This window comes from Neofelis nebulosa, chromosome 8 (genome assembly GCF_028018385.1).
Source record: "Neofelis nebulosa isolate mNeoNeb1 chromosome 8, mNeoNeb1.pri, whole genome shotgun sequence".
In the NCBI taxonomy this organism is placed as follows: domain Eukaryota; kingdom Metazoa; phylum Chordata; class Mammalia; order Carnivora; family Felidae; genus Neofelis; species Neofelis nebulosa.
The window spans coordinates 7,830,961-7,856,387 of NC_080789.1; the positions used below are offsets into that span (position 1 = coordinate 7,830,961).

Genomic DNA, 25,427 nt, shown 5'->3' on the forward strand with positions numbered 1-25,427 from the left:
TAAAGAGAGATCGAAATGACCACCCAGTGTTGATATATTTCCTAGATTAGGGTTGACAGAACTTTCTGCTGTGATGGAAATGTTCTCTATCTGTGCTGACCAACATGGCAGCCACTAACCACAAATGTCTGTTTAGCACTTGCAACGTGAGTATAATGTTTTATTTCCTTTTCATTAATTTGTATTTAAATAGCAAACTGGCTAACGGCTACTACACGGGCCGTGTAACTCAAGACCACTTAAAAAAGCTTTAGCATCAGCACTTGACAACACACCAAGACAGCACTTTCCAAAATAATGCAGTTACTTACGTTTGAGGCTGGGAAGGGTCATCCCCCAAAGAAACGCTCTCCCCTTGGATTTCATTGAAACACTTCTCACAGAAATGATACCTGTCGGCAAGAAGGCCATACTGGGGTGAACTGTTCCGTTCACACAACACAGCCCAAGCCAAGCAACGAAGCCACCAATCACAGCAGGCCAAGGAGGGGGACGGGAGCAGAGAGCAGGTCATCAACGGCGACAAGGACATTCAATGATGCAGATTTATGGGCCCCACAGTTTGGGTGTTTTTGTTTTTGTTTTTTTGTTTTTGTTTTTTTTTTTTGCAATCAAAGCCAAGTGCAGACAACGACAAGCATGAGGGAGAAAAAAAAAACACAAAACAAACGAAGAAATGAGGGATTGCAGGACAACAAAAAACATAAAAGCAAGACAAGACAACACAAAGCAGAAAGCCAAGGCAAAGCACAGATTAGCATTAAATATCTCAAATGGGATCACAAGCAGCAAATGATTACAGCAAATAAAACAAAAAAGTATCACTTACACAGACCTACATTCTTTCATTTTAGTAATTAATGCTATTTGATGCAAATAATCAAAAAGGGGAAGGATAAACATACTGGAGAGAGAAGAATTGCTAATCTATTACTGAAACATAGCAATCACACACTTCTCCCCATTTCCAATAACAGCAAAATAAATAACAAAAAATTCACTACGAATACAAGACCAGGAAGCAATTACCTAAAACCAACCCTGGGTTGAAAAAAAACCCACAAAATTTCTTTTTGCTTCCCAAGGAAGGCATATAAGTTTAAAAAATTCTCTATTTTTCAATGAAAAATCTGCACAAGTGCTTAAATATGGATCGTAGCCATCAACTGACATAGTGTAAAAGGCAAGAAAGAAAGGCAGTGGTGTGTGCAGGCACATGATGACATGTTCTGGATACAAAGATTACGAACACTGTAGATTCATGTTAAAAAATCCAAACTGGTATAAATGTCAAGACTGCAGCATGAGAAGAACTTCATGCCGGTTGTTAACTTGTTTTTTTAAAATGCAAGTGCTTTTAACAACTTGAGGGTTTTCCCCAGGTATTAAGAATGAAAAACTATGGATTCTAATGATTACAACAAACCATTAGGAGAGTGCACCTTTTGGTCATCAAAACAAAAAGTTCAAGCGACTTTTTCAAAGCTGGAAATGCATCTGTAGCACACAAGTTCAGCAAAAACCACCACCATGAGCTTGGTTTTATTAAAAGATATTAACTGCCCAGCCTTGTTATTGCCGTTTCAGAGCCCCCAGTAAACATTCTGTGCATGTTATGTTGTAGGCTAATTAATGAATCTAGGAGACAGATCTTAGTTAAAATAGATTGCTGAATGCCATCTCTGGGATTACAGCCATTGTTTGGGCAGGAGAAGATAAAGCAGGGGCACCTAATTTATTACAACTCTACTATCCACTGTCATATGCAAGTCTTTTTAAGTCAGTCTGGTGCAGACCTATTTTTGGAGGCACTCCTTTTTATATGGTTAACCCGGGCAAAGCAGAAACACTGAATCCTGTTTTCAAATGCTCTGAGAAGAACAATTTATGGAGAGGCTGCACACAAAAATGAAACATATCCCAAATGATACAGCTGGCTAACAAACTTTTGGTTAAAAGTTTGTGGATAGTTTTTGGGAAAGGCGATAGCAGCAGTTTCATGGACAAGAAAACACTAATTCGTTCACAAATTTTCTCAGTTTGCCTCAGGCTGTGGTAAGCTGTGAACAGAAATGGGAAAGAGAAGCGGGGGCCAGGATGTAATCCCATCTATGCCACCAACTCTGTGAGCTGCTTAACCTCCCAAGGCTTGGAGTTCCTGCCTTATAAAAAATAAGGGGCCAGATAACTGACAGAAGGCTACTTCCTGCTAGAAAACTACACTAATTCTGCAAAAAAGGCAGAATGCTAGGATCAGAACTTGTGCTGTACAGCTGTTTTCAAGCAAGGTACACATGACCATGAATGTATGTGTGCTGGTCCATCCGCATGCAGTCCCTGGACACACGGATACACGGACCATGGTCCACACATAGTTGAGCTTACCTGTTCTGGTAACTGTAGTAAGTGGCATCACGAGGGATTGTGCATAACTGTTTGCCATAGCAACAGAGTGTCTGTGGAGAGAACTCCAACTGCAACAGAAACCATTTGTTAAATAGTACACACACCTGCAAGAAAGCTAGAATATTTACACTGGCAAATCAGAAACAAAAGTCAGTGAATTCTTAGTTCTCATTTATGTAACGAGTTATTTCAGTTTCCAAGGCAATACACAGAACCACAACCATTCTAGTTGACTATACTATAGCAGTCCCACCGATCCACAGGCAGAGACCATTAGTAGATGCCTAAGATTGTGGACCACACCAAACCCTATACATACTGTGGTTTTCCCTATACGTACGTAACTATGACAGAGTTAACTTACAAATCTGGCACAGTAAGAGATTAATAACTAGTAATAAAATAGAACAATTACAATGCATACTGTAATAAAAGTTACGTGATTGTGGCCTCTCTCAATATCTTACTGCACTGTACCCACCCTTCTTGTGATGACAGAAGATCTAATGCCTAGGTGATGAGATGAAGGGACATGAATGATGGAGGCACTGTGAGGTAGCATAAACGATATTGACCTTTTGACAATACGTCAGAAGATGAATCTCTGCTTCTGGACCATGGTTGACTGAGATGGCGGGAAGTGAAACCACAGGTAAGGAGAGACTACAGTACAGTATTATGTCACCACTCTGAGGTAGGCTTAGCAGTCATATCCTTCAGCCACTTAGCAAAAAAACTCAATGGGACAAGAGGTGTGCAAGAAAACAACAGTACGTGCCAGGCACTGTGCACCCATAGATAAGTAAGATCCAAAGCCCTATTATGAGTTTACAGTCTGATGATTCAGGATTCTATTAGTCAAGTTTTCAATAATTCTTACCATGCAAAAATTTCTTACCTTTCTGCCACAACAATATCCAAGGCTTTGCATTACTGGGTCAATTTCTTGTTCAAAGACCTCAGACAGCTTGGAGCAGTATTTGTACACCCGTGATGTTTTCCGATTATACAACCAGGCATTGTTGAACATAAGCCAAATGTCATCCACATACTGCCAGGGCTCCTGATACTGTCCAGTGTCTAACTTCCTCTTGATGGTGGAAAGATCCATGGGGCTTTTCACAATATCAAAGTAATCCTAGAAGGGTAAGTGACACCAAGCAACATTACCCCAAAGTCTCAGTATATTTAAGGTAGATGGTGTGTCTTCCTATAATCATTGATTTTCCAGAAAAGTTAAGTCGCTGTCCTGACTATATGTCCAAGGAATTAAGTTGATACCTATCACTTCTTTAAATTATTAGGCTACAGAGATATGAAGCAACTCAGAGGGCAGAAATAACAAGAGTCACTACATAAACTTTTCAGACAGCAGGCTGATGGTCTACTAAAACAACTCCAGATACTTTACCACAGTGTATGTGTGATCCATTGAAACACCAAGAAGTAAAACAGCCTTAACATTTTAGTATTAAAAGGGGCCAACTCTTGAGAAAACTAAGCCCAGTGAACTTCAGTGATCTAAGGCCTCAAAAATATAGGAAAAAAGAAGTTCCTAATGAATTTTGCCCCTGTAAGCACTCCACTGCCTTATCCAATACCACTGACAAGCCTCAAATGAAGTGTGCCGGCGGTCTGGTGTGCAAAGGCAATTTTAAAAACAGAGGAAGTTAATTTGGGTCCAGCTTTTCTACCAGAGCTACTGCTACTCAGGTGATAAAAACAAATAAACCTACGACCGAGTAATCACGACCCTAGGTATATACACCAAAGAAACAAAAACATATACCACACAAAAATTTTATACATGAATGTTCATTCACAGCAGCACTATCCTCAATAGCCCAAAAGTGTAAACAACTAAAATGTCCATCAACTAATGAATGGGTAACAAAAATGTGGTATCGCCGTACAATGGAGTATTGCTGAGCCATAAAAAGGAATCAAGTGCTGGTTCATGCTACATTATGAATGAACCCTGAAAGAAGTCAGTCACAAAGAAACATATACTATATAATTCCATTTAATGAAACATCCAGAATAAACAAATCCATAGAGACAGAAGTAGACTAGTGGTTGGATGGGGGAGGAAATGGGCATGAGGGCTCATGGACACAGGGATTCTTTTTTGGGGTGATGAAAATGATCCCAAGTTGACTGTGGTGATGGGTGCACAATTCTGTCAATACACAAAAATCAATGAATTGTACAGTTTGAGTGTCTTGAATAATATGTGAATTATACCTGAATAAAGCTGTTAACAAATTAAAAAAAAAAAAAATCAAAAGTACCACCACAGGGGCACCTGGGTAGTTCAGTTGGTTAAGCGTCTGAGTCTTGATTTCGGTTCAGGTCACGATCTCAGTCAGGGGATCGAGCATGGCACAGCACTGGGGTACATGCTGGGCATGGAGCCCGCTCAAGATTCTCTCCCCCACTTTCCCTCTGCTCCTCCTCAACTCACCTGCATGAACACTAAAAAAAAAAAAAAAAAAAAAAAAAAAAAAAAAAAAATACCACACATACTTACAGGGATTCCTAGAAGTTGAGGGTCCACAGGTTGACGAAAGGGAAGGGATTCTGGATCCTGTCGGTAAAGTGCCTCCAATGTTGGCATCAGTGCCTGTCGTAACTCTTCTGGCTTAAAAACTTAAGAGCACAATTGAAATTAGTTATCAATTAAGTAAAAGAAAAAGAAAACGCTCAAGCTGAAGCTATTAAAACAAATCTCAAGAGCCACAAAACACAAAACTGCCTATACCGTCTCCATGGAAATACCACTTACAGCACACTTCCTATTTCTAATTTTTGGTCCACATCAGGTAGCGCCTTTGAATGGTGTCAGGTAGACACCATGTCTAGTCAGCTTTAAATACCCTAAACAGCTCAGCTACTTTTTAATCAGAAATTCAGTTAAAATAGTCTTGACCAAGTAGAAACAGCATCCCAAGCATTCCAGAAATTTATGAAGACACTGGTCAAAAAAAATTCCAAAATATATTAGTGATGGCAGGGGAGAGGGGAGTGTGCTGTCAAAGAAGGACAGAAAGAGGGCCTCACTACTCATGAGAAGAATATATAACAAGTCAGAAGACCTGATACTGTCTCACCACTAAAGGAATCAGAACCCCTGGTGGGAAGAGTCCCTCATTAAACTGCTTGATGTTTTAGAGCTTAGGAGGAATACATATATTTATTATCTTAATGACAAATGGTAAGTTCAAGTCTAAACAAAGAGAGAACTAAATTATTATTGCCCAAACGACAGACTCAACTGATCAAATTTCATTCCAGTGTACTTGGGTATGTTTCTAAAGTCAGGAAAGATTTGCTGGTGTGTCCCAAATGGAATTAATTTAAGCTATTATTTAAGAAGCTACTCGTTAAGGGTCCAGGTTTGAGCTTTAAAACACTCTGAGCAGAGGCCTTGTTATTTCTTCTGTTTACAAAATAATTTTATCTTCAAGATAGCTTATTTGTTAGTACTTTAGATATTTTTCACTTCATAGTGGGGCAGCCATGAAAAAAATTAAACGGATGGGAGAGGATTCTTTGTTTCTCACATCTGGTTGTGCTCAAAAGAACAAAGTTGAACAAACTTGTGAAATTAGCTGTTTTAAAGACAGATTCCTAACAGTGAGATTGGGTTTCTTGCAGCCTACCTTAAAATACACCTTGATTATATAAACCTTATTTAAATCCAAGTAAATTTTTAACCCCAACATTTTAAGTTGCGTTGTATTAATGGAACACCTTTATATATAGCATCTTTAGGAGCCAGCAGATTCCTCCCTTGAAAGAAGCCCTACCTGTGCCATAGAGGGTGTCATTAGAGCCCTAAGAAGTCCTAGTCCCAAAGTTGGTAAATCAATTTCTGTGGGAATTAAACAGAGTCTAATACTCTGTACTAAGCCGAGCTGCTTGCTCGGTTTGACTCATTAATATTTAGGAGCTGGCTGGGAGCAGAATGAAATTGGTCTGCCTGGGTTCACTTAACCAGCTGAGTGAGCTGGGGCAAGCTACTTAACCTTGCACAGCCTCAGGTTTTCAGTAACTGCCCAGAGTTGTTGTAAAGTTAGTAGATGGGAGAGTACAGGTGTGTGGCATGGTACCTGGTGCATACAGTAGGCTGACAATACGTAGTACTATTTATTATCGCTGCTACTATTTCTTGCATTTTAGTCAAGGGTACGTAACAATTTCTTCCTCTGAAGAAAAGACAATTTTGAGAGGTTGTTAAGCACCCAGCCCTGGAGAAATGAAGGGTGTGACTGACCCAGTGACTGCAGGAAGCAAATATACCTACCACAGGAAAGACAAAGTCTTCTCCAACACCAGTAATAACACAGAGACCAGGGCAAAAGGGCTCCAAGCTTAATGAAATCACATCAAAGTCAATTTCTGAGACCAAGAACCTGACCCCATCTATTCAAAGTTTGTGTTTTTTTCCCTGCCTCCAGGACCAAGAGAGCCTAAGAGACCTACTCTTCTTCTTTGACTGTCCCGGGGCTGGAGATGACTGGGTAGCCGAAGTACTCGGCTGGTCTTCCTCTTCTTTTGTTTCAGTTTTTAACTCCGTGCCTCTCTCCTCTGTTTCTGTAGGTTCCATTTTACAGTCTTCTGCTTTAGTCTGAAAGACAAGGTGAAATTTTTTATTATTCCAAAGACTTGTCACCAGGAAGCAGTAAGATCACCGTCTTATTTACTCTCTCCTGTAGACAAATGCCTTTCTCATGTGGAAATCATGAAATGAGACCTAATTACCAGAATACTTTCCTGTAACAGGTTTAGTGGGGTTCCTAGACAGAAGTCCTACCCAAGTAACAGCAGCCATTGCCCTACCCTCACCTCTGGGATGTCCTCCGGCTGAGTATCTGCTGGTTCTGGTTGATCCACTTCCATCTTAGCCTCCATTTTCACTTCCTGTGAAGGCTGCTTCTCAGGAATGGTCTGAGAATTCACTTCTGTGCTGCTAGTAGATGGAGGGTTTGATACCTGCCCTTCAATGCTTACAGCTGGCTGGGAAAGCTGGACAGAAAAGAGGGGGGAAAAACACAAAAGTCTGCCATGTATACAACCAGAATTCAAGCTCCGCATCAGGACGGTATGATTAACCACCTATTTTGAGGCTAGTATCATTCTATTCGTTTATGGTGCTTTCGTGTACTTGGCCTATTTCACTCCCTTGAAGTAAACTGTGCTTAAGAACAAGAGACTGAGGACTTGCAAAGGCCGACTGGCTGCTGTACTAAGAGAGCCCACACTGGCTGTCATTCTGTGGCAGTGTGGGAGGGATGGGGTCGTAGAGCTGACTGCCTCTGAAGAGCTCACGTTTACAGAGAAGTGGAAAGAAAAGAAGGATGACTGGCTATTTTGTTTTGTTTTGAACTTATCAGTGGGAAAAGCTGCAAATGTACAGAAGTAGAAAAAAATGAACTCCCACACTCACCACGTTTTAACGGGATAACTGGTAATTTGTTTATCCTAAGTCTTCCAATAAGAAACCTCATACCGAGTAGTATTTTCAGGAACTACCTGAATCAAAAGCTCCGTTTGTGCACTCTGCCGTCCCTCACCTATCAGAGGCTGGGATGAACCAGTTGCTTACTTATGGTGTTTTATGAAGTAGCTGTGACTCATGGGACTTCTTGGTTTACTAACAGGACAGAAACTAAAATATTAAGTATCAGTTAACAAGTAGAAAGTTCTATGCCCTGACACACAGAATTGGTAACGATGTAACTATAGATGTGAACTTGCATTTCTGCTACATACATATTGAGCCTCTCACAAGAAAGTTACAGACTGTTTCAGACCCGTACTTTTCTCATTTTAGGTCATGATTTTCTAACCTTGGCTCAGACCACAGACATTCATAGATCCATGGTTTTGTTCATTTGCTCTCAAATATTACAGGTCAGACTGTCTGAAAAAAGATTCTTTAAAATATATAAAATTTATGTGGTGTACTAAAAATACTATGGATTCTTTCTGCTTGCCACCCCACTTACATGCCTGTAAGCCTTGGAGTGTAAGACAAAACACACCACAGTCAACATCGGACCTAAACAAAACCTTTGAGCTCCCTCCATGCTAGGTACTACAATGGCAAGAACAGGAAGGAAAAGAAAGTCCCTAACTACAGAGAGATTCTGGTCTAACTGGGGAGACGGCACAATACAGAATACAAACCGCACATAAATAATCTAACACGAGGGTACAGCTAGAAGGATTCTGCCAAAACACATGTCTCTGCTTACTGGAGTTGCAGGCTGTGGAGGCAGCAGCGGTGCCGTTGGGGTGGGAACAGATGCTGCTGTACTCTGCTGTGAGAGAGGCTGCTGCTGCGGCTGGTCGGCGGAAGGGGCAGCAGGAAGTGAAGGTTGAACTTGGGGAGGGAGTTGCGTTGGTGGCGGTGTAGGTGTCTGCCTTGGAGGTGGATGGAGAGCTTGGGTCTGTGGCCCAGGCGGCATGGCTGGAGGTGTAGGAACAGGGGCTGGAATTGCTGTTGCTGGTGGCTGCTGAGCCCCTATGCTTGGGGGAGTGTGGTGAGGCGTGGGGGTGCGACTAGGTACTGGAGAGGGTGAATTCTGATGCAGAGCTGATTGAGGGAGAGGGGGACAGTGAATGTGGCTCCCTTGAGACCCTGGAGGCATTATAGGAGAATTCACAGGGCAGGAAGAACTGGACATCTGTGCCTGTTAAATGAGAAACAGAACAAGATGACAACTCAGAACACAATGCAAGAAGTAATTACATAGGCAGCCTATATGCAATATGCTTCCACTTCAAAATATGTCAAAAATCTTGTTACTGGGGGCATGTCTTCAGATAATCCAACCAATGTAGTATTTAATTAAGTAGGCTTCAAAAAAACCCACTAGAATGGCCACAGCCACTGTAGGGGCACGGGACAGTTGAGTCCACAGTATTTTCTGCCTGGCTCTGCTCTCTTCAGTCACAGTTCTTTTGCATTAAAATTCTAAGATTTCATTTTAAAAAGTGTATGCTACTTTAACAAATGGTTACAAGTATCAACTTAATCTATTCTGTTTGTAACAATTAGTAGCATTGCTATGTCATGGTAATCTCATGTTCAGAATTCATTTTAAAAAGTGTTCGCTACTTTAACAAATGGTTACAACTATCAATTTAATCTACTTTGTTTGTAACAATTAGTAGCATTGTTATGTCATGGTAAACTCATGTTCAGAATACCATATGTCCATAATTGTTCTTATTAAAAACTTTAAAAAAAACACATCTATTTTGACCCATTATTTGTTGCCAGATCAAGAGAAGTTTCAAGGATCACAAAAACAAGTAAAAAAAAAACCATCCGTGGGACATACTTGAGACACCGGTGCCTGACCGCCAGACGGAGCCAAAGGCATATTCGTTACATTCATTCCCTGTGTTGAAAACTGAGTCTGGGGAAGGAACTGGCTCTGGCTGGAAGGCTGCTGCATGCGAGGCCCATAGCCCATTGGCTGCAGAGGGGGAAAAGAATGAACACAGAGCACCAAATTGCTTCATTGTGGTTATTCTACTACAGCCAGAATCCCCAACTACTCTGGTTCTGCTGAGGGGAAGGTGGGGTAGGAAAGGAAGAAAGTGTGCAACATTGGACTCTCATGCAAAGATAGTGGAGAACACCCTCAAAGCTGACCAAGGCCTACTCTAAAGCAATTACAGGAGGTTACACACAAACCGATTCTCCCAATACACAAATGCACCTGACAAGGTACAGAAGTAACTGCTTTTGGGGCGCCTGGGTGGCGCAGTCGGTTAAGCGTCCGACTTCAGCCAGGTCACGATCTCGCGGTTCGTGAGTTCGAGCCCCGCGTCAGGCTCTGGGCTGATGGCTCGGAGCCTGGAGCCTGTTTCCGATTCTGTGTCTCCCTCTCTCTCTGCCCCTCCCCCGTTCATGCTATGTCTCTCTCTGTCCCAAAAATAAAAAAATTTAAAAAAAAAAAAAAAAAAAAAGAAGTAACTGCTTTTGCATATTGTTTGTTAAGTGATCATGAACTACAACTTCATGAGGTCTTTGCTCATGTCATGATATTGTAACATCACAAATTATAAGACTCCATAATCGGTACAATTAAAATCTTACAAAAGCTGTGGCTGAACTTGGTAGCATTCATGGTCCACAAACACTTGAGGACTGTTACATCTCTTTCTTTTTATTTTTGGTGAAAACATGTTTATAGTAGCTTTATTCATAATGGTCAACAACTGGAAATATTCGAAATGTCCATCAATAGCAAAGAATAAACCAATTGTGGCACACTCACAAAATGGAATACTACTCAGCAATAAAAAATGGGATTACTGGGTGGCCTGGATGGCTCAGTTGGTTAAGCGTCCCACATCGGCTCAGGTCATGATCTCATGGCTTATGAGTGTGAGCCCCACATCGGGCTCTGTGTTGACTGCTCAGAACCTGGGGCCTGCTTTGGATTTTGTGTCTCCCTCTCTCTCTCTGCCCCCCTCCTACTCACGCACTTTCTCTCAAAAATAAATGTTAAAAAAATTTTTTTTTAAATGAATTATTGATATAAACAACAGTGTAGGTAAACATCAAAACCATCATGTTGTGCCAAAAAGGTCAGACACAATACGGTACATCTGAATGATCCCATTTATATGAAGTTAAGAAACAAGTAAGGCTAATCCAGGTTACAGAAATCATGGTATCCATTGTCTAAAGGGGATAGGAATTAAGTAGAAGGAGGCATGAAGGTACTCTCCAGTGGAAATGTGCTTTATCTTGAGGACTGTTACATTTCATGTCTAAAATCCCCCCCCACACACACACAAATACAGGCCTTTAATAGAGAAATTATGAAATACCAAAGGCCAAAAACTTCACCATTTAAAAAAAAAAAAAGGTAACAATCCTCAAGTATTTGTGGACCATGAATGCTACCAAGTTCAGCCACAGCTTTTGTATACAGCATTGGCACAACAATAAGATATTTATCTTATAATGATGGCAGTGTGGCACCAAGACATGCTAGACAACTCCAAAATGGCTCAAGGATCAGAGGCGCTAGCTAATTCTCAAAGGGCTAGGATTGGGGTTAACATGGAAAGGTGGACTGCATAAGGAGCAGTGAGATGCTCAGAGTCCCTCTTCTCCAGTGTCTAGAACCAAGCAATTGTTCCTCCATCGTTCTTGCAAAAGACAGTTTCCTACCTGGGTAGGCTGTATGTTTGATGAGCATTATAAAACAGAGAGGACTATCAAAGTGTGCAGACTACTAAACAATGAGACTCCAGGGAAAGGTGACTGGATGCTCTTATGAGTTTTCTAGTACTAGGACTATGAATAGTACTTGGAAACAAAATTTTTTTAAGTGTTTATTTTACACAGATTATAATCAAGAGAGTTAACTATATTGGATCCTATAATACATACACTTTAGAAACTTGGTTTTTCATTTAAGGCTGTAAACAGCTTTTATGCCAACATGTAAGTTCTGAAATTATTGCTTGTAGAGCATTACAATTTATGAATGTACCATAATTTAACCATTGTGAATCCCCTACTGCACATTCAGGATGCCACTTTTTTTTCCCCCCAAAACAGAGTATACAAGATCCTTAACATGAATTTTCTCCAAATGATATCCTTTTGGTATCTTAGTGATGATTTCTTTAGGATACATTTCTAAAAACAATTTATAGGTAAAAGAGATAGATAAAAATTAGGGATTTTAGTATTTACTGCCTGCCTAATTATGGTATATGGTTTAGTTTTTTCCTACTCCACTTTAAAAAAATAACTACCCCCAACTCCAAAACACATATATAATCATTTATTAAGTGTATAATAAAGGCCAAATACAATAGAATTAGAGATAAAAATCTAGATTAAAATTACTCACTTATAATTAGCTATTTAAGCAACTATAAGCATTGTTTACAAAGTACAAACAGATAAAAAGGATTTTTAAATGTTAAAGGCCAAGATAATTACCCAAAGATGTCAAACTTACTGGGTTGAGAGTTCCAGGCTGAGCTAACTGTCCATGGTGCTGAAGAGGAGAGGTTTGCCGGGGTCCAATTGGGGGCTGGGGCATACTCATCTGGCCAAATTGATTCATACCTGTGAGTAAGTACAAAATATTAGATCTGAATGCCTTCATGGAATTGGAGAACTAAAGACAGAATTCTGATTCTGTGATATTTTATCAGGACAAATAAAGGAACCGGTTTTCAACTGTGAATGAATTGGTTCCATTTACAGCCACACTGTTACTTAACATAAGGTCTCTGAATAAAATTTTACAATTTAGAATAAAATCCATCTTGACTGGTTGTTTTTATTTTTAATAATTTTTTTTAAGTTTATGCATTTACTATTGACACAGAGAGCACAAAAGCTAGGCAGAGGCAGAGAAAGGGAGACATAGAATCTGAAGCAGGCTCCAGGCTCCAAGCTGTCAGCACACAATCCAACACAGAGCTTGAACCCACAGACCATTAGGTCATGACCTGAGCCAAAGTCAGACACCTAACCGACTGAGCCACCTAGGTGCCTGGACCAGTTGTTTTTTAAAAATTTTTAGCATTTATTTATTATTGAGAGTTAGAGAGAGACAGTGCATGAGCATGGGAGGGGCAGAGAGAGAGGGAGACACAGAATCTGAAGCAGGCTCCAGGGTTTGAGCTGTCAGCACAAGCTTGATGCGGGGCTCAAACTCACAAACCGTGAGATCATGACCTGAGCTGAAGTTGGATGCTTAACCCACTAAGCCACCCAGGCGCCCTTGGACTGGTTGTTTTTAAACGGATGCTCGACCATTTCATGTCTTTGCCACCTGCCAGCCAAACTGTGTTCCACACCCTTCCTTTCTCCTTGGGCTCCAAATCCAAAATATGTTCTGATTTCTCAAGTAGGATACACGCTGCTGGGCTGAGGCAGGAATTAAGGTGACAAGAATAGTATTTAAAAAAAAATTTTTTTTAATCTTTATTTTTGAGAGAGATACAGAGTGCAAACGGGGGAGGAGAAGAGAGAGAGGGAGACAGAATCCGAAGCAGACTCCAGGCTCTGAGCTGTCAGCACAGAGCCTGACACAGGGCTTGAACTCACACACTGCGAGATCATGACCTGAGCCGAAGTCAGATGATTAACCAACTGAACCACCCAGGCGCCCCAAGAATAATTTTATAGTACACCAGAGACTGTTTTAAAAAGCCATGGTTGGGCACCTTGGTGGCTCAGTCGGTTTGAGCATCTGACTCTTGATTTTGGCTCAGGTCACGATCTCACAGTCTGTGGGGTCGAGCTCCACATTGGGTTCCACGATGACAGTGTGGAGCCTGCTTGTGATTCTCTCCCTCAAAACAAATAAACTTTGAAAATAAAAAAGCTATGGTGAGGGGCACTTGGCTGGCTCAGTTGGTAGAGCATGGGACTCTCGATCTCAGAGTCATGAATTCAAGCCCCATGTTGGATGTTGGACGCGGAGCTTACTCTGAAAAAAAAAAAAAAAAAAAAAAAGCCATGGTTAAATAAATATATGGATTTATTTCATAACTTACCAGGCTGTGGAGTTATCCGAGGCATCATCTGGTTTGGCACACTGCCACGGATCATAGATGGGTCAGGCAGAGGGCCATCTAGGGTAGAATAGAGAAATGGTTAGAAAATCATCTTTGGCAAGCGGCACACTTGTTTAAAAAAAACAAAACACAAAATATCTTTAGTAGTATCTTGAAAAATTCAGCCTGAATCTCCAAAGAATAAAGCTATGAATTTAGACAAGAACCTGAAGAAAACTGTTAGTTCTGGAATATAAGAAAAGCCTCCAAATAATTACAGTATATCCTATGCTTTCTTTCAGTGCTGACAAGAAAATAATGTAAATTCTTAACTTTGAAGAAAAGAGAAAGGCTATTATAGCATTTAATATGCTACTATTTGACTAAACTGTTTGAATTAAGCTGTTTTTGGTTGTTATGCAGGAGAATGTCTTCAACAGATAGCTACAGATTTTGTTCAGTGACCAGATTTGATTGTGTACCCCAAAAATAGGTGTTTTTATGCGCACAAACCCACTGTGAACACTGACTTTAAATAATTCAGGTACTCTATTGCTCTACATATTGTGCACACCTCTTAAATACAAAAGTAGAAAGAATTAAAAAAGACATCAATATGTAAACACGGTTGACCCTTGACCAACATTTGAACTCTGCAAGTCCACTTACATGTGGACTTTTTTGGCAAATGTGTATTTCTTATGATTCTTTCCTGTAGCTTATTTTTCTATAGGAACACAGTATTTAACATACTTAACAGGCAAAATATGTGTTATCTGTTTGTTATCCCTGAGGCTTCTGGTCAACAGATTTTTTTGGGAGTCAAAAGTTTTATGTGGATTTTAAACTGTGCAGGGGTTGGCGCCCCTAACCCCTTGGTTGTTTAAGGGTCAACTGTATGTAATTTCTAGTGTTTTCATGGATTATTTGCACATCTTCTAGCATAGACCTTCCAACTTTTCTCCACATCATCGTGTAGATCAAATAATATTTCTATAGCACCGTGGGAAAAGACAGGATGCTTGTAGTGACCCAACTCTGCCTTGGACACCTCCTGACCCAAAGTGCTACTGCACTCAAATCTCAGACACACTTGTGACGACTACGCTCTAAAGAGAAGCCTACAGTGTGCTATACTAACTAGTAACAGAAATGATCACACAACTAAGTGGGTTAGTGCAATTCAAGTTAACTAAATCCATCAAGATTTGCCACTAATATTGCTCCTAATAAAACTATAATACAGTCAAATTGAATACTGGAGAGAATTCTGAACATTTATTCATATACTCTTTTATCCACAATTGTGCAAGATTTCTAAAAATTACATATATACCCTATGTTCACTATATAAAAATTAGAGAATAGAGATAAACCTGTATAGTTTTAATTTTCCACATGTATATTCATCTACACTTTATATAAAAGCAAAATTTTCACCTAATATACAAGGAACTTTTTTCCCTGTCAATAACACAGATAAGTGTTGCAAGCTAAATGCCAGCAGAGACCAGGCAGTCAGTACCAGTCAGTGGGAAAGACCAGGCATCTGAAACAGGGAAAAGGGAGCAACTGAGATGAAGTGGGAAAAGCACAACTATGATGACAAGCAGCCATTACTCTAGTGAGAGGCTGTGGTGCCGCTGTGGGGAAGACAGGGCCAAATATGCTAGATCCTTCCATCTCTAAAGAAACCAGGAATCTATGTATTTTTAAGTGTTTTTTTTTTTTTTTAAGTTTATTTATTGCAAGGAGGGGGGGTGGGGGTGGTGGTGGAGAGTAGAGACAGAGGGAGACAGAATCCCAACCAGGTTCCGCATGGTCAGCGTGGAGCCCGATGTGGGGCTTGAACACATGAACGGTGAGATCATGACCTGAGCTGAATCCAGAGTAGGACACTTAACTGAATCACCCAGGCACCCCTATGCAAAATCTTTTCAAATACATGAAAATATTCAGATGAAAAAACAAAAACCTAATTCTACTGCCTACAGCTGGCTCACTTTCATTTACAACTATAATGCACATGATGGTTTTTACTGACTGCATGGTATAAATGTGCAATGAAACCTACTGTGGGCGCAGGAGGCAGCTCTTAAATTTTATCATAAGGGGGGCACCTGGGTGGCTTGGTCAGTTGGGCGACTGACTTCAGCTCAAGTCATGATCTCACAGTTCATGAGTTCGAGACCTGTGTCGGGCTCTGTGCTGACAGCTCAGAGCCTGGAGCCTGCTTCGGATTCTGTGTCTCCTCCTCTCTCTATCCCTCCCCTGCTCATGCTCTATGTCTGTTTCTCAATAATAAATAGATGTTAAAAATAAAAAAACTCTTAAAAAATTTTATCATAAGGAACATATGATGAACATTTGAAGAACATTTTGATGACAATTTTTATTTAGATAAAAAATATGTATATATACATATACACATAAAAGCATTAATTAAAATGTTTATCATTCACATCTAGATAAATACCCCAAGGCAAAATACACACCTAGATTGAACAAATTCCTTATAACACACAACACTAAATATATCCAAGTAAGCCTATCACCACCCCCTACCCCCCCCTCCCCCCCCAAGCAACCAATATTAACAAATTAGCATTGGGGCACCTGGTTGTCTCAGTTAAGCATCTAACTCTTGATTTTGGCTCAGGTCATGATCTCATGGTTCATGAGATCAAGTCACACACTGGGCTCTGGGATGAGTGTGGGGCCTGCCTGGGATTTTCTCTCTCTCTCTCTCCACACACACACACACACACACACACACACACACACACACACACACACACCCCGCTGGTGCATGTGCTCTCTCAAAAAACAAAAAACAACCCCTCCTCCCATCCAACCACACAGATAATATACATACTTGTCAACTCTCAAAGTTTTTATGTTTGCAAAAAAAAAAAAAAAAAAAAATTGAGAAGTCAGCTACTTATTCAACCTCATTAATAATTAGGTTCATCATTTTCACATTACATATAATGTATATTGCTTATATTCACTTATTATAAACATCTTTCCAGGCCAATACAAATACCTACCATAGCCACCCTTTGATTATATAATGCATGCCCTTTACAAACAAAACAAACTTTACAGAAATATAAAAATTGGAAAGTTCAAGTCTTCTATATTCCTTCCTCTTACCCGTAATCATTTTCTCATGCAAATATATGAGATAGAAATAAACCATACTCAGTATATCACATTAAATGAGTATGAAAACTGTGATATAATTGGTATTACATTCCATTAGTTTCAAGCGTACATGATTTGATATTTATATGTTACAAAAGATGACCACAGTACGTCTTTGTCAAGTTTTTTTTTCTTGTGATGAGAACTTTTAAGATATACTTTTATCAAGTTTCAAATGCCCAATACAGTATTATTTTTTTATTAAAAACATTAAAAATTTTTTTTTAATGTTTACTTTTGAGAGACTGAGCACAAGTGCGGGAGGAGCAAGAGAGAGAGACACACAAAATCCAAAGCAGGCACCAGGCTCTGAGCTGTCAGCAGAGCCCGATGTGGGGTTTGAGCCCACGAACCACAACATCTTGACCTGACGCTTAACCGACTGAGCCACCCAGGTGCCCCTACGGTATTATTAACTACAGTCACCAAGTTGTATATTACACATCCTCAGGAGTTATTTATAACTGCAAGTTTGAACCTTTTGATCTCTTCTACATATTTCAGCCACCCCATACAGCTGCCATCCCTCCCTCCACCTGCCTCTGGCAACCACCAAACTGTTATCTAGAAGCTCATTTTTTTTAAGATTCCAAATTCTAGGGAAATCATATGCTATGTCTTCTTGACTGATTTCACTTAGCATAATGCTCTCAAATTCCATCCATGTTGGGGCGCCTGGGTGGCTCAGTCGGTTAAGCGGCCGACTTCGGCTCAGGTCATGATCTCGCGGTCCGTGAGTTCAAGCCCCGCGTCGGGCTCTGGGCTGACAGCTCAGAGCCTGGAGCTGCTTCGGATTCTGTGTCTCCCTCTCTCTGACCCCTCCCCATTCATGCTCTGTCTCTCTCTGTCTCAAAAATAAATAAACGTTAAAAAAAATAATAATAAAAAAAAAAAAATTCCATCCATGTCACCAATGGCAAGACTTCCTTCTTTTTTATGACTGAATAGTACTCTGGGTGTGTGTGTGTGCCTGAGCACACATTTTCTTGATTGATGGATATATCTTGGCTATTGTAAATAATGCTGCAATGAACATGGGGGTGCAAATATGTTTACCTTATTAAACTAGTTTCTTCCTTATGGTGCATTTTGGGCTTTTTAACCTAATCAAATTAACCATTCCTTTTCTTTATAGTTTGATTTTATTTTCTGGATGTTTCATCATCTACTTTAAGACAGTGATGAGGGGCGCCTGGGTGGCGCAGTCGGTTAAGCGTCCGACTTCAGCCAGGTCACGATCTCGCGGTCCGTGAGTTCGAGCCCCGCGTCAGGCTCTGGGCTGATGGCTCGGAGCCTGGAGCCTGTTTCCGATTCTGTGTCTCCCTCTCTCTCTGACCCTCCCCCATTCATGCTCTGTCTCTCTCTGTCCCAAAAAATAAATAAAAAACATTGAAAAAAAATTTAAAAAGACAGTGATGAGCTAGGTTTGGTTGGGCAATTGTCTTTTCTTTCAAGAAAACTTTCTTCTATTACTTTTTAATTACAATTTTCTTTATTTAACATATCTTAACGATTTACAGCAGACTGGGAAGACAAAATGCGGGGGGGGGGGGGGGGGGTTGACTCCTGATTCTGCCATTCACTAACTGTGTGACCATAGCAAGTTAGGCAACCTTTCTATGCCTTAGTTTCTTACTGGTAAAATGGGGATAATAGTACCTAACATTGGGTTTCTGAATCTCTCAAATTTTTTTCTATATATCTATCATCTCTCTACTGACTTTAAAAAAAAAATGTTTATTTCTGAGAGGCAGACAGTACGAAGAGGTGAGGGCAGAAAGAGAGAGGGAGACACAGAATCTGAAGCAGGCTTCAGGCTCTGAACTGTCTGCGTGGAGCCCGATGTGGGGCTCCATCTCACGAACTGTGAGATCATCACTTGAGCTGAAGTCAGACACTTAACTGACTGAGCCACCCAGGTGCCCCTGATTTTTTTCTTCTTAATTTAAGATCTAAGACCCAATGTGGGGACTTAAACTCATGACCCTGAGATCAACAGTCACATGCTGCGCCAACTGAGCTAGCCAGGCACCTCATATTTAGTATCTTTTTAAGCCGTTTTTTCTTATCTTCTGTGTTTTGTTATTGCTAATCTGGTTTTAAACTCAGTCAACAATCCCATTTCCTTTTCCATCCCCTGCTGTCTTTTTATGTCTGTGTGTAGTAATTTTTTCTTTTGAAAATTTTTTTCTGTAATAACTCTCCCTTGCAGTTGTAATTATCTACATGGACCACAGGAGGAATTCCTTTATCTCTGTATAGGGAGGGATCCCCTCAGGGTGTGTGTGTGCTATGTGCTCAAGAGGGTAGGTGGTATTACTTTAGAGGGGTTTCTCTGGCAGCCACACCTTGCCCTTCACCTTTAAGTGGAGGGTTCCAGATGGTTGGTTAAATCTGTTCAATCTTTCAACTGCCTGGGTAAAAAGGGGATGCTCTGGAGAAGCCTCAAAATATTCTAGTGTATAGTGTATGGTTACTTTAGCAGTGCAATACTGGAGGCACTTTTAGGATGTTTCTAAACATCCTGTCGGATGTTTCAATAGTATAAATTACGTTACTGTGAATATTTCTACGCAACTGTACATTACTTTGTATTTCTAGAAATGTAACAACTGGATTTAAGGTAATGAAAAAAAAACATTTAAATTCTTACCAACAGCATATTCCAGAACCATGTTACCATACAGTCATTAACACCCACTCTAACCTTTAGAGATGCCAAAAGGTCATATTGATTTTACTTGTTCTTTCCTTTTCCCATTTTTCATCTTTCCCCCCAAGTCATATACTAAGGAAATTATACCTTTAACACTGAAAATACTTTCCTTGGTTTGTCTATTAATTACACTAATGGTATCTTCTGTTGTCATTTTTTTTCCCTCAAAACTTCTAGGCAGTATCTAAAGATGTTTCTTGTTTTATATTTTCTTCTATACATTCTGTGTACTACTTTCAATTTTTAGCTTAAAATTTCAAACTTCTCATTCTTCTACAATTTGCATATGGGATAGGGTGGGGATCTCATTCTACAAAAGGCCAGATTTAGTATAAGCTAAAGGTCAACATATCCTTAGGGCTATTCAGTTCCATTAGCACTGGTTCCTGCCTTCACCCCTACCTGCTTCCACCCCCACGAGACTACAATTTAGTATCTGTAGGCGTTAAACTTGGCTCCAATTTCTCCAGACAAAAACTACCAGAAAACGAACTCCAGAAAGCTCTACTGCACCCAAGTGTCTCAGGTTTGCCCACCTGTCTCTCTATCTTAGGTGCTGTCCTGGTTTAGACCATCAGCACTGAATCCAGTCTTGACTTTCTTGTTTTTGAACATCTGCTCTCCTACCTACTCAAAACACAGCTGCTTTTCCTTTGTCAGTGGGCCTCCTTGTACACTCTTTCTCTGCCAAAAATGCTGTTCCTCTTCTCAGTTCTTCTCCCACCGTGGCCCAATGAGAACACTGCAGTTAACAAACGGAGCTGCTAAAGGCAAGTGGCAACCAGCAGTTCTCCATTTTACTACTTTGAGGCCTGAGGGAGATGAATTTTGAGCCCACCAAAAATCCTGGCATATGAGTTGGTACCTATTCACTCAGCTGGCACTATCTACAGGTAATCGGCTTTCCCTGACTCAAGATACACAGAATTTCTGCTATCATAGCCTTTCTCACATCATTTAATACAGCCTGTGTTCTTCCTCATCACTGTGTACCTAACTCCTTATGTCACTGCTTGAAACCTTGTCATCAGTCAGTGAATAAGGCAATGCATAATCATCTTGGCTATCTGGTTAATTCACTAGGTTGAGAAGGCTGCTATACCAGAATACTAAAACTGTCAAGATGAATTTTTATTTTTTATTTATTAATTTTTTTTAAATGTTTATTCATTTTTGAGAGACAGAGCATGAGCAGGGGAGGGGCAGTGAGAGAGAGAGAGAGAGAGAGAGAGAGAGACAGACAGACAGACAGACAGACAGACACAGACACAGAATCTAAAGCAGGCTCCAGGCTCTGAGCTGTCAGCACAGAGCCTGACAAGGGGCTCGAACCCACAAACTGCGAGATCATGACCCAAGCTGAAGTCGGACACTCAACGGACTGAGCCACCCAGGCGTCCCTCAAGATGAATTTTTAAATTTTTTTTTTTTTTTACATTTATTTTTGAGACAGAGAGAGACAGAGCATGAATGGGGGAGGGTCACAGAGAGAGGGAGACACAGAATCTGAAACAGGCTCCAGGCTCTGAGCTGTCAGCACAGGGCCCGACGCGGGGCTTGAACCCACCGACCGCGAGATCGTGACCTGAGCCGAAGTCGGACGCTTAACCGACCGAGCCACCCAGGCGCCCCCTCAAGATGAATTTTTAAATGCTTCTAGGGGCGGCACCCGGGTGGCTCAGTCGGTTAAGCATCTGACTTCAGCTCAGGTCATGATCTTGCGGGTCATGAGTTTGAGCCCTGCACCAGGCTCTGTGCTTACAGCTCAGAGCTTGGAGCCTGCTGTGGACTCTGTGTCTCCCTTTCCCTCTGCCCTTGCCCTGTTGATGCTCTGTCTCTCAAATATTAACAAAAATTAAATGCTTTTGAAAAACAGTTCTTAGCCTTCAAACATATTGTATCAAGAAGAAAGCGTGACAATGTTAAGGAACACAGTGTTGATCATTTGTTTAGGATGTATGAAAGCTGGTGGGGCCTCTGAACCTGTTCAGCACTGGCTGCCTACCAAATATAAGTCCATATAAGCCTGTAGGCTACCATTTTCTAGGTGTTCACTCAGAGAGAAGAGTATCTTGGGCTTCTAAAAATGATGCCAGACGATCAAAACACGTTAAGCACTATGACCAGAAATCTTAAACATACTGTTTAATTACTGCTCTTATGAAGGGTTGAATTATTTTCTTTGCAAAGGCAAAAAAGGGTCATTCAAAAACTCTAGAAAAGTTATACAAGCTAATGCAAATTAGTGACTTTGGCTAGAAAACATTTTATTACCATTTTCTTCCCCAAAACAGCTATAATGAAAAGCACTTACTGGAAGTCATTCCTGGTTGTGGCTGCCCCATATTAGGCCCTGGATTCATAGAAACTGGTACCATGCCTGCAGCACTTGGTAGCATGTTTTGTTTCTGTAGTCTAGTCCTTCGTTTTTCTTCTAGTTCTTTCTGGATCTTATAGATTTTCTCAGCTAGCAGGTGGTAGTATTCGGCCTTTTTGAATTTTGAAAACAAAACACAGATAAGGAAAAAAGAGGAATTACTATTAGGTAACAGAAAAAATGAACAAAGAACAGATATTAGCTTCATTTACAGATATAAGGAGAAACCCAAAGAGGGGAAAAATCTATTCCCCTTTTAAAAGTTTTTATTTTAATTCCAGTTAGTTAATATACAGTGTTATATTAGTTTCAAGTGTACAATGTAGTGATCCAATACTTCATATGTCACCTGGTGCTCATCACAAGTGCATACCTTAGTCCACAACATCTATTTCACCCATCCTCCCCACCCTCGCCTCTCCTCTGATATAACCACCATAAAAATCTACTTTCTTAGATCATCCCAGATGTGGGTTCATGTTTGGAATCATCATGTGAAAAGCAGCTTTGTTATGAAGCTACATAGTAAAGCATGACCTCTCAAAGTAGGTTAATGAAATATATGCTGGCAATTTACGGCACATGCAAAGAATATGCTACATTTTGGAAAAGTGCCAACTTAGAGAAGAATGTTCAACTGATATAGAGAAAATGGAATACTAGTTGAGATGAACATACCAAGCAGCTGATTCACCATTATTCTAGTGAAAATAGCACAGAGCTGGTAACAGTTCAACCACTTTTGAAGTTGACAGAAGGACAACCCAGATAAAGTGCCACACGAGTACACTGGATTATTAAGAGGAAAAACGTAAGATTCTTGATGACATACGCCTGAAGAAAATTGCTTTGTTATCTTGACTGTGCAGTGAGACTAAGGACAGCTGAAGGGTATCCTCTAAAGTACGGTATTGTTTGTACATGTTACGAAAAGAAACAAACAACTAGGATAGGTCTATTTCTGACTTTATGTAGAAAAATAGATACTCACCCGATTATTTGCAGATTCGTACATGTCTCCTTCCACTTTCCGGGCATACGCAACCAAGTTTTCCATCCGTCTGTCTTTTAAAGCAGCAGGATCCGGAGTAGGAAATATGGCTTGAACTCTGGGAACAGAAAATTCTACCGCTATTATATCATGTCAACTTTTCATTCTCATCATGGAAACGTCCAGTACTTTATAAACTTTTTCCTGGTTAGTACTTTCTCATTTCTGTGCAATGTACACATTATGTAAAACAAAAAATGGTGGATGTGCTCAAATATTAAATGATACAGACCAAATGAAATGGTCTCTGTGGTAAACAAAGGGTCTCCCCAATCAGAACATAAAAAAATGACACCATAATAACCCCCTCTGGTTCCTGTCACGCTAACATAGGAGCAAAAAAATTATACTCTGCTATTTGCATAAAGGAAGTGAGGAAACCTGACCTTTCTCATTGTTTTAAGTAGAGCGGCCTTCAGATCCTTCTACTCTCAATTTATTCAGCTTAATAAAACCTAATAATCACTACAAAATCTTTCAAGACCAAAAACTTCAAATGGAAGGGGCAGAAATGCATAACGATTCTGCCAAATTCAGTGTCTTTTACTTTCTAACAGTTCCCTACAAAATGTTTGGCACTAGGGTTCCTGAAGATTTGACCAACACTTTTCCAGCCTCTAATTTTATTATTTGGAGATTTCGTGTTCACTTGTGTAGGACTTGAAGAAAACCAGGTGGGGAAGAAATAAATGGAAGTTTAGAAGAATATTTTGAGTTGGTAAAAATTTCGCAAGCATATAATGTCAAGTCAGATGATCGATCCCAAATAATCCATTGTCTGCTATGAGAGAACAGGTGCTAAACAACTGGAGTATCGCAAAAGAAGTTTGCTTTGCTTATTCCTTTTTAATTCATTTTATGAAAACCTTAGGGTTTTCTTGTCAAATTCCACTTCTGGTACCATTGATTTTGAATTCCTAAATGAAAGTCAAATGTAACTGGTATGCTAATGTAATATAAAAATTAGTTTAGATAAAAAATAGGCCACACAGCTCTAAGCCAATAAAAAATATGGATGGACTGAAAGAGACCCTTCTATTAAGTGGAGAAAAAATGAAAAAAGACTGCTTTCCCCGAGGAGAAAAGTGCTGGATGTCACTCAAAGTGCAAGTTTCATAGCAATGAGCAAGGTTCAAGCTCTGTTTTTTTAATAATATCGGGCACATTACATTTTACTGTTCTCGCTTTCCCCTCCTTCACCTGTTAAGACCTCTTTAAAGAAGAGGGTGGCTGAATGGCTGGCATCCATCAACTCCATAACAAACAATGCAGAGGTATCTCACCAACTACTGACATGCACATCCAGAGGGCCAGAAGACCATAGAGGAGCCACTCTACCAGGTTAAACTTGTCATCATCATAAAAGCTTTAATAGGGATAAAGGAAAAGAGTGTTGCCACCACTATATTCTAAAGAGCTGAGAGAGACCTGGTTTTCCTTTTAAAATTTGACTTTTGCAAAGGCAGTGACACTAAAATGAGCAATTTTTATATAATATATTGAAAACTGCCACTAGGTAAAATAGTTCACACGCTGTTAAAGCCGTAATACTCCTACAAATGATGGTGGAAAGGCTCAGAAGCAGAACAAGCAGCAAGACAGTCACAGGAGCAGAAGCATTAGCAGCAATAGCCAGACTACAGAAAAATCAATAATACTCCTCTTGTGGTTAAGTGCCTGGCAGATCGGTACCATGTTGACATGGTAACTCTCTATGAATAAGACATGCCTATAATCTTACAGTTTGTGAACAAGATGATTTCGAAGATCCTGAGTAATATCTTCATGCCACTGTTTCCGAATTCCAGTATTAGATGGTTGAGCTGCTGTTGGCATAGGACCTAGGGAGGCCACACTGGCATTTTCACTCATCATTGGGCTTTAAAAAGATATTGTGAAATAGTTTTAGTGAAGAAGGCAGGAGAAAAAAGATCTCATTTAAAGCAGAGCTGACAGTGATTACTACAATGGGTCCAACATACTATGACAAATTTCTTTACATCAAGAAATCTAGGGGAAATTGTGTGTGTGTGTGTGTGTGTGTGTGTGTGTGTGTGTGTATTTGTATGAGGCAGAGTTAACCCACAACACTTCATCATGTGGAGGGGAGGAGG

The 25,427-nt window shown here is 40.2% G+C and overlaps 1 protein-coding gene across 1 annotated transcript in view; it reads right to left on the bottom strand.

Moving 5' to 3' along the window:
- Positions 1-25,427, bottom strand: part of EP300 (E1A binding protein p300) — an 85,267-nt gene that overhangs the window by 18,166 nt on the left and 41,674 nt on the right. The window contains exons 8-20 of the mRNA XM_058741206.1: positions 25,055-25,192; positions 23,254-23,371; positions 22,200-22,374; positions 13,963-14,040; positions 12,411-12,520; positions 9,759-9,896; positions 8,667-9,104; positions 7,255-7,434; positions 6,892-7,036; positions 4,937-5,055; positions 3,305-3,544; positions 2,386-2,474; positions 312-392 (exon numbers count right to left, since the gene is read on the bottom strand). Coding sequence (XP_058597189.1) covers positions 312-392; positions 2,386-2,474; positions 3,305-3,544; positions 4,937-5,055; positions 6,892-7,036; positions 7,255-7,434; positions 8,667-9,104; positions 9,759-9,896; positions 12,411-12,520; positions 13,963-14,040; positions 22,200-22,374; positions 23,254-23,371; positions 25,055-25,192 — 2,049 coding nt within the window. The remainder of the gene's footprint in view (positions 1-311; positions 393-2,385; positions 2,475-3,304; positions 3,545-4,936; positions 5,056-6,891; positions 7,037-7,254; positions 7,435-8,666; positions 9,105-9,758; positions 9,897-12,410; positions 12,521-13,962; positions 14,041-22,199; positions 22,375-23,253; positions 23,372-25,054; positions 25,193-25,427) is intronic.